We start from the raw sequence: 14980 nt of genomic DNA, 5'->3' as shown, positions 1-14980 counted from the left end.
AACTTATATTTTATTCACAATAGAATATAGATAACATATCAAATGTTGAAATTGAGACATTTTGAAATGTCATGCCAAATATTGGCTCATTTTGGATTTCATGAGAGCTACACATTCCAAAAAAGTTGGGACAGGTAGCAATAAGAGGCCGGAAAAGTTAAATGTACATATAAGGAACAGCTGGAGGACCAATTTGCAACTTATTAGGTCAATTGGCAACATGATTGGGTATAAAAAGAGCCTCTCAGAGTGGCAAGTCAAGATGGGCAGAGGATCACCAATTCCCCCAATGCTGCGGCGAAAAATAGTGGAGCAATATCAGAAAGGAGTTTCTCAGAGAAAAATTGCAAAGAGTTTGAAGTTATCATCATCTACAGTGCATAATATCATCCAAAGATTCAGAGAATCTGGAACAATCTCTGTGCGTAAGGGTCAAGGCCAGAAAACCATACTGGATGCCCGTGATCTTCGGGCCCTTAGACGGCACTGCATCACATACAGGAATGCTACTGTAATGGAAATCACAACATGGGCTCAGGAATACTTCCAGAAAACATTGTCGGTGAACACAATCCACCGTGCCATTCGCCGTTGCCAGCTAAAACTCTATAGGTCAAAAAAGAAGCCATATCTAAACATGATCCAGAAGTGCAGGCATTTTCTCTGGGCCAAGGCTCATTTAAAATGGACTGTGGCAAAGTGGAAAACTGTTCTGTGGTCAGACGACTCAAAATTTGAAGTTCTTTTTGGAAAACTGGGATGCCATGTCATCCGGACTAAAGAGGACAAGGACAACCCAAGTTGTTATCAGCGCTCAGTTCAGAAGCCTGGGCGTGTGGCATGGGCAGTTTACACATCTGGAAAGGCACCATCAATGCTGAAAGGTATATCCAAGTTCTAGAACAACATATGCTCCCATCCAGACGTCGTCTCTTTCAGGGAAGACCTTGCATTTTCCAACATGACAATGCCAGACCACATACTGCATCAATTACAACATCATGGCTGCGTAGAAGAAGGATCCGGTTACTGAAATGGCCAGCCTGCAGTCCAGATCTTTCACCCATAGAAAACATTTGGCGCATCATAAAGAGGAAGATGCGACAAAGAAGACCTAAGACAGTTGAGCAACTAGAAGCCTGTATTAGACAAGAATGGGACAACATTCCTAGTCCTAAACTTGAGCAACTTGTCTCCTCAGTCCCCAGACGTTTGCAGACTGTTATAAAAAGAAGAGGGGATGCCACACATGAAATTTAAAATCAACTTATTTTTCCCTTAAAATGATAAATTTTCTCAGTTTAAACATTTGATATGTCATCTATGTTGTATTCTGAATAAAATATTGAAATTTGAAACTTCCACATCATTGCATTCCTTTTTTATTCACAATTTGTACAGTGTCCCAACTTTTTTGGAATCGGGTTTGTATATCACTAGGTTACTGGCTGTTTATTAGTCCTTATAAAGCACATATAAATGCCTACTCTGAATGACCATATTCTACATCCCTTAACGGAGTGTCTATTTACACTAAGTGCAAACAGCATCCCTTGTTGGCAAATGCTATGCACACTAGCTCCGCCCACCAATGTCTGGTTGGGCCACTCAAATTTTTAAAAAGACACGGAATTTAATGTCTTCAGTGGTGCAGCAGTCGCGAGTAAGGCACGCAGACCTGGATTTTAACGCGATCGACGCAAGTTCGAAGCCGGTTTTTGCTGAGCTCGCATTTATTCTCAATAAAAATAAAATATTCTAAAAGTGGAAATAAACTGCGAACGAGTGTTTAATAATAATAAAAGTTTTTATTGGGTAGGGTTAGGGGAAGGTGTAGGGATGGTTTTTATTCTCCCAATAAGGCAGCATCCATTTAATAATTTTAATAAATATAATCATTTACACTCTATGATATTATCGCATCCTGTTAATGTACAAAAATACTGAGGTGCAAATAGTATCTGCCAATATAAAGTATAGACAGCATCTAATTATTATTTACTCTTATTGCAAGAACTGATACTTTTACATGGTGTAAATAGAATCTATTGCTATTTTCACCTAGTGTAAATAGCATCTAGTGCAAATAGCCGCTGCCCATCCCTAATCCTACCCAATACCTAAAATTAACAACCACCTTACTAACTATTAATAAGCAGTGATTAGGAGTTTATTGAGGCAAAAGTTAATAGTGTCACAAATGTGGCTCCCGCGCCTCCTCCACACCACCGGAGGGAGCCGTCACCTGAATATTGACTTTCCACCATTCGGACTACGTTTCCCATTGGCCCTCATTCCTGGGAGTGATTGTGCACACACCTGCACCACGTCACACTCACACTATTTAAGCCACACTCACGCACACACACTTTGCGAAGTCTTGATTTGCCCCGGTGATCATTTCTGAGCGGTTTTCTGTGGATTGTTATTCTGTTGCCGTTTGGACTGTTTACCCTCTGTGATTCTCTGCCGCCTGCCCTGATCTCTGCCTGTTTACTGGACTGTGTTTGTTTGCCGCCTGCCCTGATCTCTGCCTGTTTACTGGACTGTGTTTGCTTGCTGTCTGCCTCGACCATTGCCTGCCCCTGTTCACGTATTTGCCTCTGCCCTGTCTGCATTTGTACTTACCTTAATAAAAGCTGCAAATGGATCCCCATTCTGTTGACCCATCATTACAAATAGTTAGTTATTAGTGAAAGCCTATTTTAATGCCTTATTTTAAATTATTTTATGGCATCTTGAGGCCCACTTTGAAGTTTGCTAAGGCCCTCTGGTTGAGAATCACTGCATTAGAGCCTGACGTCATATCCTGCTGCTGTTATTCTGCCAATATTTGTGTTGTCCAAAATTATTTAGCATTTTCAAAGCCTAGTGAGACTGCATCTTCACTGTTTTCTTTTTTTTGTTTTGTTTTTTGATTATCAGGTACACACTGAATCTGCACCCACAGAATTATGCAAAGCAGATTTTAATAGAAAAAAAATCTCTAAATATTCAAAAATCTCTAAATATTCCATGCCATTTGGGTTAGGTTTAATCCATATTTTGGCTAATTTGATTATGTTTTCAGCTGTCAAAAAATGGTATTATTATTGTATTGTTGTAGTATTTTTTAGAATATTTTGTCATGTTTAAATCAATTCCGCAGAATACCACAATTTCCAACAATCAGTTCAGAAAATCAGAAGTCTGCAGATTTCATCTGGGCCTGCACACTATCACTTACTGCCAGATGTGCTGATTATGTGATATTTTTGTCTTGTGGGGTGGAATGACAACTGTTGGTGGAAAACTGGGGATCTTTTAACATGCAGCTCCTCTCGTTTGGAGTCTCTCGCACACAGGTGCTGGTTTGTAGGGTTTCCGAATGTAGTGCAATACCCTGATTAGCTTCTGGCTCTGTTCCATAGCCTGGGTGGTTTATAACCCACTCTTTACACATGTTCCCACTCACACATTCTTCAGTCATCATGTGTTAGCCGTGAACGAGCACTCTGGAGTGATTAATGCGAATGCAGCATTGATCTGAGGTCTGCACTCAGCTGCAGGAGTGTAGCAGCTCTTTACCTGCAGAACGACTCACCCTGCCTCTGTGACTCCAGAGAGAATCAAAGGTCACTCTCATTAGTTTGGACTCACCGGAGACAAAACTCTATGGTGGCCAGATAAGCATACAAAAGTGCCATGGTGGCCAAACATGCTAACATTTCATTAATGTGATTAATGGACATGCAATGTTAAAAAAGAGTCTGTATTATAGTATCTGTAAATATTGGGGTTATCAATAATATATTTGACACACTTTTTTTGTTAAGGCCATTAACATTTATTTGTTTTATTTTGTTCTGTATGATTTATGAAAAGTGATAAAATTATCACAGAACCTCAAGTCAGTGGCATGACATTGTTAGTTTTATATTATAGTTTTACATTATATAATTTTTGCAGATTTGCATTGATGAATACAGTTCTTTTGAACTTTCTATTCAAATGTAATCAGAATGATTTCTGAAAGATCATGTGACACTAAAGACTGGATAATGGCTGCTGAAATTGTTCGTCACCAGAATAAATTAAATTTTAAAATATATTAAAATAGAAAACAGTTATTTTAATGGTAATAATATTTCACAATGTCACTGTTTTTACTGTATTTTTGATCAAATAAATGCAGCCTTGGTGAGCATTAAAACATTTTTACAGACCACAAACTTTTGAACAGTACTGTATAACCATTTGCTCAAAACTGAAACAGCTTTTACTTTGATACACACACACACACACACACATTTTGATGAATACACAATCAATGAGCTGCTTTAGATGCTATAAAAGAAAAATATTTTTGTGCATTCACTAGGTGGACGCACAGGCAGGCAGACAGACAAGGATGGATGGTGGATGACTAAGCATTAGCAAATGCAAGAAAGCCTTGTGATTCTTATTCCATCCTTTAAACACATTGCTATGACAACCACATCCCATCAGTGTGATGGATTGATCGGTGATGGACAAGCTGTGACCCCTCAGGGCATGACATAATCAGCACAGGATGGAAGGGGGAGAGTGACAGAGACGAGCACGGTGATGATATGTCATCTGGCCACAAACGTTCTGAAGATTACCTATTCACTAGAGTAAATCACACCTTTTCCATGTCCAGATTTTGGAAGGAGAAATAACAGGAAGGAAATGGGCCTAAATAATGAACCGCTTCTGTGATGTAGATAAGATTTGACTGCATGGCAGATTACATCGAGCACTCAGATGATTTTTGAAGCTGTTGAGCATTCATTTTGAGTGAAAGGAAAGACTGTGATCCTCAGAAACAGCTTCAGCTTTAGTGTTTTACCCTCCACTATGTACTGCAGTTGGAAAACTAAAAAGAGCACTTGCTGTGCCAAAAGGTCACCTGCTAGCAAGCCAAGGACAAGATGACTGCAAGAATAATCTTATAGAGTACAGGTATAGGTTCAGGCCTGTAAAAAAAAGGAAGCTATAATCCCCTTGGGAAAATACCCCACTTGCTTTCCCCAATAAACTGCGGTCATGCCTGGCAGACTCACTGCTGAGGCAGCAGGGACATGTACAGGTTTAAATTTTCATCACATGGACCAGCACATCATTCCATCCCAGTTTATTTCTTTGAGATTGCTTCACCCCCTCCAGTGAGACCACCTCTTCTGAGATTTTCCCAGTGAATTTACGGTGAGGTGATTTTCCTTCGGACGATCCAGGCTGATTGCAGTAATCATCTTTTTTTTTTTTACCTATAATGCACTGCTCGGTAAGTAGTCCTCTCAGTACCTTCAGTAAATATTGTCAGAGCTGGATGATCCTTTGTTCATACTAGCGTTGAACACAGGAGGGCAGTCAGACGCTTGCTGTGTCATCCAAAGCTCACAGCTAGGGAAATGTTCTTGGGTGATTTTATCAGTAAATGTAAAAGCACAATATGCTGGGAGCCTTAAGTTATTTACTCTGGCATTTTAGGGGATATTCAAAGAGCCAGCACTCAGAAATGTCCCAACATGCCTCGGGACCGATTAAAGAAGATTCACTGAAGTGGATGATGACAGTAAATTGAGAAAACAAAAGCACAATGCTATATATACAATAGTATTATCACTTGGAATAGCACAAACCTATGCAGATGGATGGAAGAATACCTTTGCAGAAAGCTAGACATAAAGGTTAAAGGGAGAAAACAAGTCATTAGTTTTACAGAAATCATGTGTTTCTCCAGTTTTCAGAATTACGTTATTGAAGTATGTAATGCTAAAAATGACTACAAGGAAAGTATTGTGCCAAAGTGAAAACCAAAACCACACAGAAGACTAAATAATGCTTTGGTTAGTCTTACCAATAAATACTTCATATCACATGCTTTAAAGGATAGTTCACCCAAAAATGAAAATTATCCCATGATTTACTCAGCCTCAAGCCATTCTAAACGTTGTCATGGCACTAGCCCTGACACAGAAATTTTAATGTGACTTTAAGTCATGTGACCTCAAATACTGGAAATGGGTGATGGCCTAGAGTAATTCAGACTTTTTTGCTTATATGCTCGGTTTTATGAGAAACATTATAGCATTTTCAATGGCTTTCAGAACATGTTAAAAATTGTGCTCACTATATTTCAACCTAAATATCAAGTTTCTATAGCTTAAACTGCCCATACATCAAAAAAACATAGATTTAAGATTTTAAATATTTTTCAAATACAAAATATATACAAAAATACATTGCTAATATAGATTTTTAAATGTATTTAGATAATATAGATAATTTTTATGTACATTTATTTCCTGAGATTTTTGCCCATTTTTAAACATTTTCAATCTAAATATAGTATAATGTTGAAAGAATATTTTCAAAAATACTTATGCATTTATCCAAACTGTATTTTATAAATGGAAATGTATTTTCATGTCTCTTTACGTACAATTTGTAATATATTTTGGCATTTGAAGGATTAAACATTAAACAAAAATATATTTACTTAAGCCGCAGCATATATTTTGACTGGGAAATATATAGATATGTCATATGAGTAGAACTCTTTAAAGTTAATCTTCCTTCTGCATATCTGCTACATAATGATTTGTTCTTTAAAGGGATAGTTCACCCAAAAAAGATGTCATCATTTACTCACCCTCAAGCTATTCTAAACCTGTTCTTTCTTCTGATGAACATAAAGGAAGAATGTTGTCTGTCTATCATTCACTAACACTCAAGTTGTTCCAAGCCTGTATTAATTTCTTTCTTCTGATGAACATAAAGGAAGATATTTTGAAGAATGTTGGTAACCAAAGAGTTGCTGGTGCCCATTGACTTCCATAGTATAGAGAAAAAAAAAAAAAACAATTATGGAAGTCAATGGGCACCAGCAACTCTTTGGTTACCAACATTCTTCAAAATATCTTCCTTTATGTTCATCAGAAGAAAGAAATGAATACAGGTTTGGAACAACTTGAGTGTTAGTAAATAATAACAGAATTTTCATTTTAGGTTGAACTATCCCTTTAATTCATGGGGTAACCCACTTTTATGCGATCAAAATGATCTGAAATTGAGATAAATCTCTCCATTATACGATCCAATTTGTTTTCCATTGATGCGTCAGAATGGATTTAGACTGCCATTACACTTTTTAATTTAAACTTTTTCTGAGAGATCCGACTCCATGAGGCAAACTTACGGAATCTGGTATTGACCGCATCATTGTGTTCTAAAAGTGGCCTGGGATTCTTTCATCTTGCTTTTGTTGAACACTCAGCCTTCGAAGGAGTATCTTACAGCTTAATCTGACTGTCTGGACCCAGACTTGATTGTCTGAGCTGACAAACAATTTAGCTCTGTCTGAGGCGGCCAAGAAGAAAATGTCCTTGCACATTTTACAGCTTTACCACATCTTATCTGCAGGCTTGTAATTAGAGTCTAAGAAAGCAACTATTTGTCCATGCTTCAAGTAAATAGAAGTTTGAATAGTCTTCCTAATACATTTCATGTAGCGAGATTAAATTGTAGCTTGAGTTTCTTTGCCTTTGAGTGAATCCTTCATAAAACTGAATCAAACTAGACAGTATTGTAGTGCTCAAGATTCCTTTAGATTAATTTAAGGAGTGATGGTCTGGTCTTGGTCATGACTCAGTCTCGCCCTGCCTTAGTCTTGGTCTTGAGTTGGTCTCAACCCCTCAAATTCTTGGTCTTGTATTGGTCTCAACCCCTCAAATTCTTGGTCTTGTATTGGTCTCAACACATGGTCTAGGTCTCGACTTGGTCTCAGTTCAGGTGGTCTTGACTACAACACTTCTAGACATATTTTGCAACACTGAAATCAATAGTTGCAATACAAATACCTTTCACAGTTCAATTCACTTGTCTGAAGAGTCATCTTCAAATAACTATTCAGAATTAGACCTCGTCACCTTTCTAATATGTACTTTTGATATGCAAAATAATTGACCAACGCAAATCATATTCTTAGGGGATCTGTATCCATATGCATTTTATCTATATCTAAAACGAATACCTCTAAAATGACCTCAGATTTGCTGACTCAATGATCTACAGTATTGGGATAGAATTGTTATGTTCCAGTGCATAAGGGAGGGAATGGAAAGAAACCACATTTCTGTGAGCCAACTAGCAGAGCAGGAGTTTCCCAAAACAAGTCGGTGAATGACTATCCCCAAAACAAACCTTGAAATCTGTTGTGATTGAAAGGGGAGTGAGTGAATTATACAGTTCAGCTTTATGGACCAGCAATGTTGCATTATGGTACTGCCTTACAGTGTTAGCTAAATATGGTCTTTTATTATTATTATTTAATCTATATTCCCATCATAAAGAAGCAACACAATTCTTTCCAAAGAAGAAGAAAATCTGAAAATGTGCCGGCCTGCTGTAAACTATTCATCCCTGTGGCTGGTCTAACATAAATATGTTTTAAAAATGTTTTACTAATGTTATTTCTAAACGTTCCAAAGTCCAGTTTTTTAAATGTTTTTAAAAACCTTTTTTTTCTTGGTTACATGAACGTTAAGGGAACATTCCATTCTATCATTTTGCAAACATTACTGAAATGTTACTTTTGAATGTTCTCTAAACATTCTGAAACGCCTAGTATCATATAAAAAACATTAGACGAACATCCAACTAAAATGTTTCAGAAAAAATAAACGTGCATTGAATGATGTATAAAGAATGTTTTTGTGCAAACTTTTTGATAACATTTTTAAAGACCAGATAACTTTTAGGCCGTGTGTCTACCAAAGCATTTTTTTCCCCCCATACTTTTCCAATTGCTTTCAATGGGAGCGCCAGGTTTTTTAAACGCCAGGAACGTAACGATGCGCTGAGCGTTTTTTTTTTTTCACGCTCAAGCGCTGAGCGCTCAGTGTTTTTACCGGTCGCCTCAAATTGAAGAATGCTCAACTTTGAGTAAAATGCTGCGCTCATCACTGTCACTTTTTAGCCAGCCGTCCAATCAGAGTGGAGGAGGGGCGGGACAAACACAACACCGACCAACTGTCACAACATTCTTGCTGTACAACGACATTAACAAGCAGAGAACGGAACAAAATGGATGAGAAATTAATATCGCTGGTCTCTGAACATACATAGCAAGTACTCTACATTGTGTCGACATTTTTAGTCTGAAACAAATTATTTGCGAAATTAGTAACTGTACAGTGTCGCAGATATCCAAGTAGGGCTCGCTGCAGTCTGCGGTGGACATCCAACCCCGGCAACATCCAAGTGTGATGTCAGAAGTCACGCCCGTGCCCACGTCATCTCGTGACTCCCCATTAAACCACTTCACCAGAAATCCCGCCCTGCAGGTAATTTCTTGGTTACAGTGACGGGTAGGTTTAGGGGTCAGTGTTGGGTGTAGGCAATCAGTACAGTGATTGACATGACTAATAAAATCTTAAGAATCGGCTGCAGGGCGACGTCACACTTGGATGTGGGCCGGGTTGGATGTCCACCGCAGCGAGAAGCTAATCCGGATATTCCGTGTCATAGCAACAAAGCGTCTCAACTGAAAAAAACACTGCACTGTCAAAGCGCTCACAGCTAGGCGTTTTCAGTAGAGAGCGTAGCGTTTTCACCTGGCTAAAAACGCTTTGGTGGACACACGGCCTTAATGAATGTTCTATTAATGTTACTGGAATGTTTGTTCATAACTTTGAGAGAACCTTGCCAGAAGGTTAGCCAAAGTTCTGAGAACATTCCCTGTTAGCTGGGAGTTTGAAAGACAAATCTTCAAAAACAGGAGGTCCAGCTCTTTATATGCCAAGTCAACGTGAAGGAATGCACAGCCTCTGGCCATTTGAGGAAATGTATTACCATGCCAACAGGATCACACTTTCATTGAGTAGTAAAAGTTAGGTGGCTTTAACTTCCTTTCCAGATGCTATCACTTCTACACCTCCTTTTACATGCATTGTTCCTAAGAACAATAGCAACCAAGTGCTGCTGTATACAAGCATAGAAACAAGACAATATATATAAACACTCATAAATAATGATGTCACTGCATAATAAATATAAGCAATAACAAAGGAAACAAGTGGGTCAAATCTAAATGACTGTAAGTCAATGGCAATGTTTAATCTCCAATCTCCAAACTTTACCAGTCACACAGGGACTGGAGATTTTCATTAAAAGTTATGCTTCTACCATAAACCTAGCTTACCTGCAGTTTAGTTTGAGCTGATTCTTTAGTGAAACACTAAGATGGGCCGCAATGTTCTCTTTATGCACTGCCAGAACAGTTAATATCATCAGAGCGCTCATCACCAATGATAGGCATGACTGCTTACATTCATCTCAGCAGTTCTTCTCTTGAATATAGCCACTCGAAGTGTGTCATCACTCAGGATTTATGGGACCATAAAATCCTGCTGAGCTGGACAGTTCCACTGGTCATTGAAATTTGTTTTACCTGCAATATATCTCACTATCATCTAAAATAATCATTGTGGACAGTGGAGATGCTGGTGGCTATGTCAAATACATGTAGCACACTCGTCTTTTTTTTTGTCTAGGAGCATTTTAGATGCATGGTGGGCTAAAGAGGTAGACAAGTCAAAATACTCTGTCTTTCTTTGTCTTAAAATGTCATCTTCACAGGATCAGTATTATCCTCAATGACAGCGATATGTCCAAAGATGTCTATGTCAAATGGTGTTTTGAAGTTGCAATGCATAAGAATTAATAAAATTCATGCGCATATTGTAAATTTTAGATGGACCAGCCAATGGTCTCTATGAGGGAAATGGATTAATAAACATACTAAATTATGTTTTTTTTTTTTTTTTGAAAATGTAAAAATGCAGAAAGTTTGTGTTGTGTGCGTGTGTGTTGTGTGCGTGTGTGTGTGTGTCTGTGTGTGTGTGTGTGTGTGTGCGTTTTATGATTTATGAGGACACAAATTTGTATAATGACATGGGTATTACACTGGTATTACGACGTAAACATGAAATATGAGGACATTTCATGAGTCCTCATATTTAAAATAGCTTTAAAAACATACTAAACAATGTTTTATTAAAAATGTAAAAATGCAGAATGTTTTCTGTGATGGGTAGGTTTAGGAGCAGGGGTAGTGTAGGGGGATAGAATGTACAGTTTGTACAGTATAAAAACCATTACGCCTATTGAATGTCCTCACTAAGATAGCAAAACAAACCTGTGCAGAAAGAGATGTTAGGCAGAAAGAATCTCTGTCACCATTCATTTTCATTACATCTTTTTTTTATATATAAAATAAAAGTGAGAGGAGAAAATTCTGCCGAACATCTTTGTGTTCCACAAAAGGAAAAAAATAAAACAGGTTTGTAACAAAATGAGGGTGAGTAAAGGATGATTGTTTTTTTTTTTTTTTTTTTTTTGGGAGAACTATCCCTTTTAAGGTGTTTGAACTCTCCTAAATTCCTTAATCTGACTGTAGTGGGAATTGTCAGAACTTTTATTGCCTTTAATTACAGTTTAGTCTGCAAAGATTAAAACAATTATTTCTACACCACTATCACTGTCTTCATGGTGTAACAGGCCCTGAGATGAATTGATTTAATGGTTTAGTTGAATGCACAAACCTTCAGAGTTCCTGGCTTGGCCAACTCGCGCGCCTGCCTGTTCAGTTGGTTCGCAATGATTTGACATCGCTGACACAGGCTTTCCCTCCCGTGCTTGTTCTCGGAATAACTTAACTCCGTCATGGACACTGAACCAGCACCCTCCGGGTTTGGCCGGCTGCCGCATTGCACTTCTTCTGCCGAATGAAGCCTTTTCCTAGGATTGAGTACTGGACTCTGCACTGATTCACTGCTTGCTGATACCTCAACGACCTAATGTGAGAAAAGAGCAGAAGAGAGATGAACTGAACTGAGAGCTGAATGAAAAGAGGTTGCTGGAATAAACTGTAGACTGTAAAAAACAGAAAAAAAAAATATGGTCCTCACAAAAAGAACAACATTGTCCTGCTGATTAAACCAGCCTAAAATGTTCTGCTGGTCTTAGGTTTGAGATGATCACCCAGCCTGGATAAGCTTAGCATCTCTGTCAAGTCTTAAGAACTAATAAGTTTGACCAACTAGCAGTTAGACAAAAGTTAATCTGACTTACTTTTCCGATTCAAATTAGACCAATCTTATTTAACCGACTTTTAAAAAGTTAGGACCGGTCTTGAAGAAAAATAGATGACTAAATTCTAAGATTAGTCTATGCAGAACTGGCCACTGGTCTTCAGATAGTCTAGCTGTTCTCCCAGCCTGACCAGCTGAAAAGTGTCCAAAGCCTTTTAAAACCAGCCTAAAGACCAGCGAAGACCACCAAACTAAGTATTCCTTTAGTTTAAGCATTTTTCCCCAGCAGGATAAACAGTATGAAGAAGTATATTTCATTAATTAATATCAAATTGTAAGACACAACAAAGTTAATAAAACCATTTTTAAAAAATCTGAAAAGTTTCATCATGCTATATCTCACCGTGAACCTCCTGAAATCTGGTCTGCGTTCTTCCCCTTGAACCCAATAATGAGAACGCATGTTTCTGGATTTAAATGTCCCCGCGTGTCAGACAGAGTCTGGTGTGCTCCGACTCACTGAGAGATTCGTAAACTATCCATTTCATGGATGTTAACTCTAACTTATAACTCCAAAGTTTAGTTTTTCTAAAGTTTAGGTTTTCCAGTCTTGCTAGTTGGCGCGCTTCTCAATTCCATGTGGACGATAAATGAATTTAAATCAGGGATCAGTTAGACTGATATTGAGTCACTGAGGGGCGGAGCAGAATCGCAGCTCACACAGCGCGCTCCTGAATCTGATTCACATTGAAGGCGCATCGTTCTCTTGTGAGGGGAGAAATGTATCCTGTTTTAATTCTGTGGTGGTAGGCGTATGTATATATCCCATTTACTACATTTCATTTCCAATGTATCATATCGCACGCCGAGACCCACCTTCTCATTTACTGCCATAAATTCCATAGCTGAGTGAAATACTTTAGAAAAACTCCCAATTTGCATTCCTAATTTTCCTAAACTGTCGGTAACTCGGGTGTTAATGGGACAGTCAGTCATGAGAACCCGCCACGAATTTGTGGTTCATGATCTCACGAGTTTATTCACTGTCTGTACAAGAGAAGTCATAATGTTTCTTAATGTCTTTCTGAAAATCTATTTTATTTTATTTTATTGTACATATATTGGAAATATTATTTTATTACCAAAACTGGCACTTGGAAATTGTTTTTCGTTATATTTTTTCTCTTTTCTGTCACAAATTATTTTTTGTGCTTAATATGCACTGTATGTACAACAGGCTTGCCAATAAAGTACTTTGAGAGAGAGAGAGAGAGAGAGAGAGAGAGAGAGAGAGAGAGAGAGAGGCACACTGTGTGTAATTTCAGTAAGGTAGACAACTATTTACTATGACTTTAGCGCCACCACATGGCCATAATCTGCAATTGCATGTCCATAAAACAATCGATTATGGAAGTTTATTTCTTAGAGAAGCTTGTATATAAAAAGATTTTACTCCTCAAATATGCGTGAACTTGTCTAGAAATGTTAGGAGACGTATTTTAGACTACACTGACTACATCTGCGTTTCGTTGTGGTCAGCGCACTTCAATAGCTGTTAAAAACGTGGTTAATGTCTGTGAGATGCAAAGCATGACATGATAAGACAGTGGGATTTGCTGTGGTTACAGTAAACACACATTTATGGGTCTTTTCGGGGGAGCTGTTCATGGTTCTGAAATATTCTTGATCTTTTTGCATGTTTTCGTTTGACAGGTAAGCTAAGCATCTTGACTTAAATGTGATATTTGACAGCTATATGAAGTTAACAAAACATGCAAACGGACAAGTAGTTATTACCTTCTGTTTTCTCTTCAGATAATGACTGGTCAATCCAAATATTATATCGGTATCCAAAAGGAGAGTGTCAAGTTCCACGGGTGATTCCTTCTGCTGTATATTCCCTGAATCTTTTGTTGAATCACGTAAAGCCATGGAAACCTCTTGTTTTTATTTGGGTCTTACAGCCAATTTCTAATTACCAAAACGCGACGCTTAATAAAACCACGTGACAGGCACCAGAATAAGACCAAAAACTTGTGACTTTTTAAATGGAAATGTTGCCTTTCAGATGCTTCAGCGACGGCGTATGTTTGACCATCTCCATCCTTTGCTCGTGCTTACTCCAGACGCGCGCGCACACTTGGTAGTCCAAACAAAACTAAGCGTGAACCATGTGGATCAATTCAAAGCTGCACCGGTGTCTCCGCCTCCCTCCTCCCCCTCCCTCTTTCTCCATCCTCAAATGAGTTGTATGAATTATTGTCACGTCTCATCCCACTACTTCACCTGTTACATTATTTTATTGAATTCGTAATCCAGTGTAGCCTATAGCCAGCATTTTTTTCTTTCTTTCTTAGGACATTGCAATGGTCTACATCATATCTTACTTCATATATACATCATATCTTACTTTAGTGTAGGTCTTTTTCATTGGCAGGTTAACACACTGCACTGTGTAATTATTTACTGTTTGTATAAATAATGTCTGACCCTTGCAGGCCTTTATTTCATACTTCCCTGCAATTAGCAAAACAATTATGTCACATGAGTCTGATGGGGTTAAAATTTACACTGTATGGGATTATTGGGGTCCGATCTTTATAATCCACATTGAATTGATTTGTATCATGTCCAGTGGTCCCTGGAGTCACACAGACATGCCCTGCATCCTAAACACAGCTTCCCAGGGGAACTCCTCAGCTGTTTTCATGCCTGTGTAATCTGGCCATGTTCCCATAATGGAAACATCATCTCCACCTCTGATGAATATCTGCTCGAAAGTCTTAAAGTCTATGCAGAACTTGTTTATTTATCCGAAATTTTCCTCTAAAATGTAAGACATTTTTAAAACAATGCTTAAAAACAATAATAAAAAAAGGTGA

The 14980-nt window shown here is 38.1% G+C and overlaps 1 protein-coding gene across 1 annotated transcript in view; it reads right to left on the bottom strand.

Moving 5' to 3' along the window:
* The window catches only part of LOC127502837 (kinesin-like protein KIF26A), a 65488-nt gene extending 52806 nt beyond the window's left edge, over nt 1-12682 (bottom strand). Inside the window, exons 1-2 of the mRNA XM_051876241.1 lie at nt 12502-12682; nt 11610-11861 (exon numbers count right to left, since the gene is read on the bottom strand). Of these exons, the coding sequence (XP_051732201.1) occupies nt 11610-11861; nt 12502-12561 (312 nt within the window). The 5' untranslated portion in view covers nt 12562-12682. The remainder of the gene's footprint in view (nt 1-11609; nt 11862-12501) is intronic.
* Nucleotides 12683-14980: the final 2298 nt, after the last annotated feature.

The sequence above is a fragment of the Ctenopharyngodon idella genome, chromosome 20, assembly GCF_019924925.1.
Source record: "Ctenopharyngodon idella isolate HZGC_01 chromosome 20, HZGC01, whole genome shotgun sequence".
Classification (NCBI taxonomy): Eukaryota; Metazoa; Chordata; class Actinopteri; order Cypriniformes; family Xenocyprididae; genus Ctenopharyngodon; species Ctenopharyngodon idella.
Note: the sequence above shows the minus strand (reverse complement) of the source record. Positions and strands in the feature narration are given on the sequence as shown.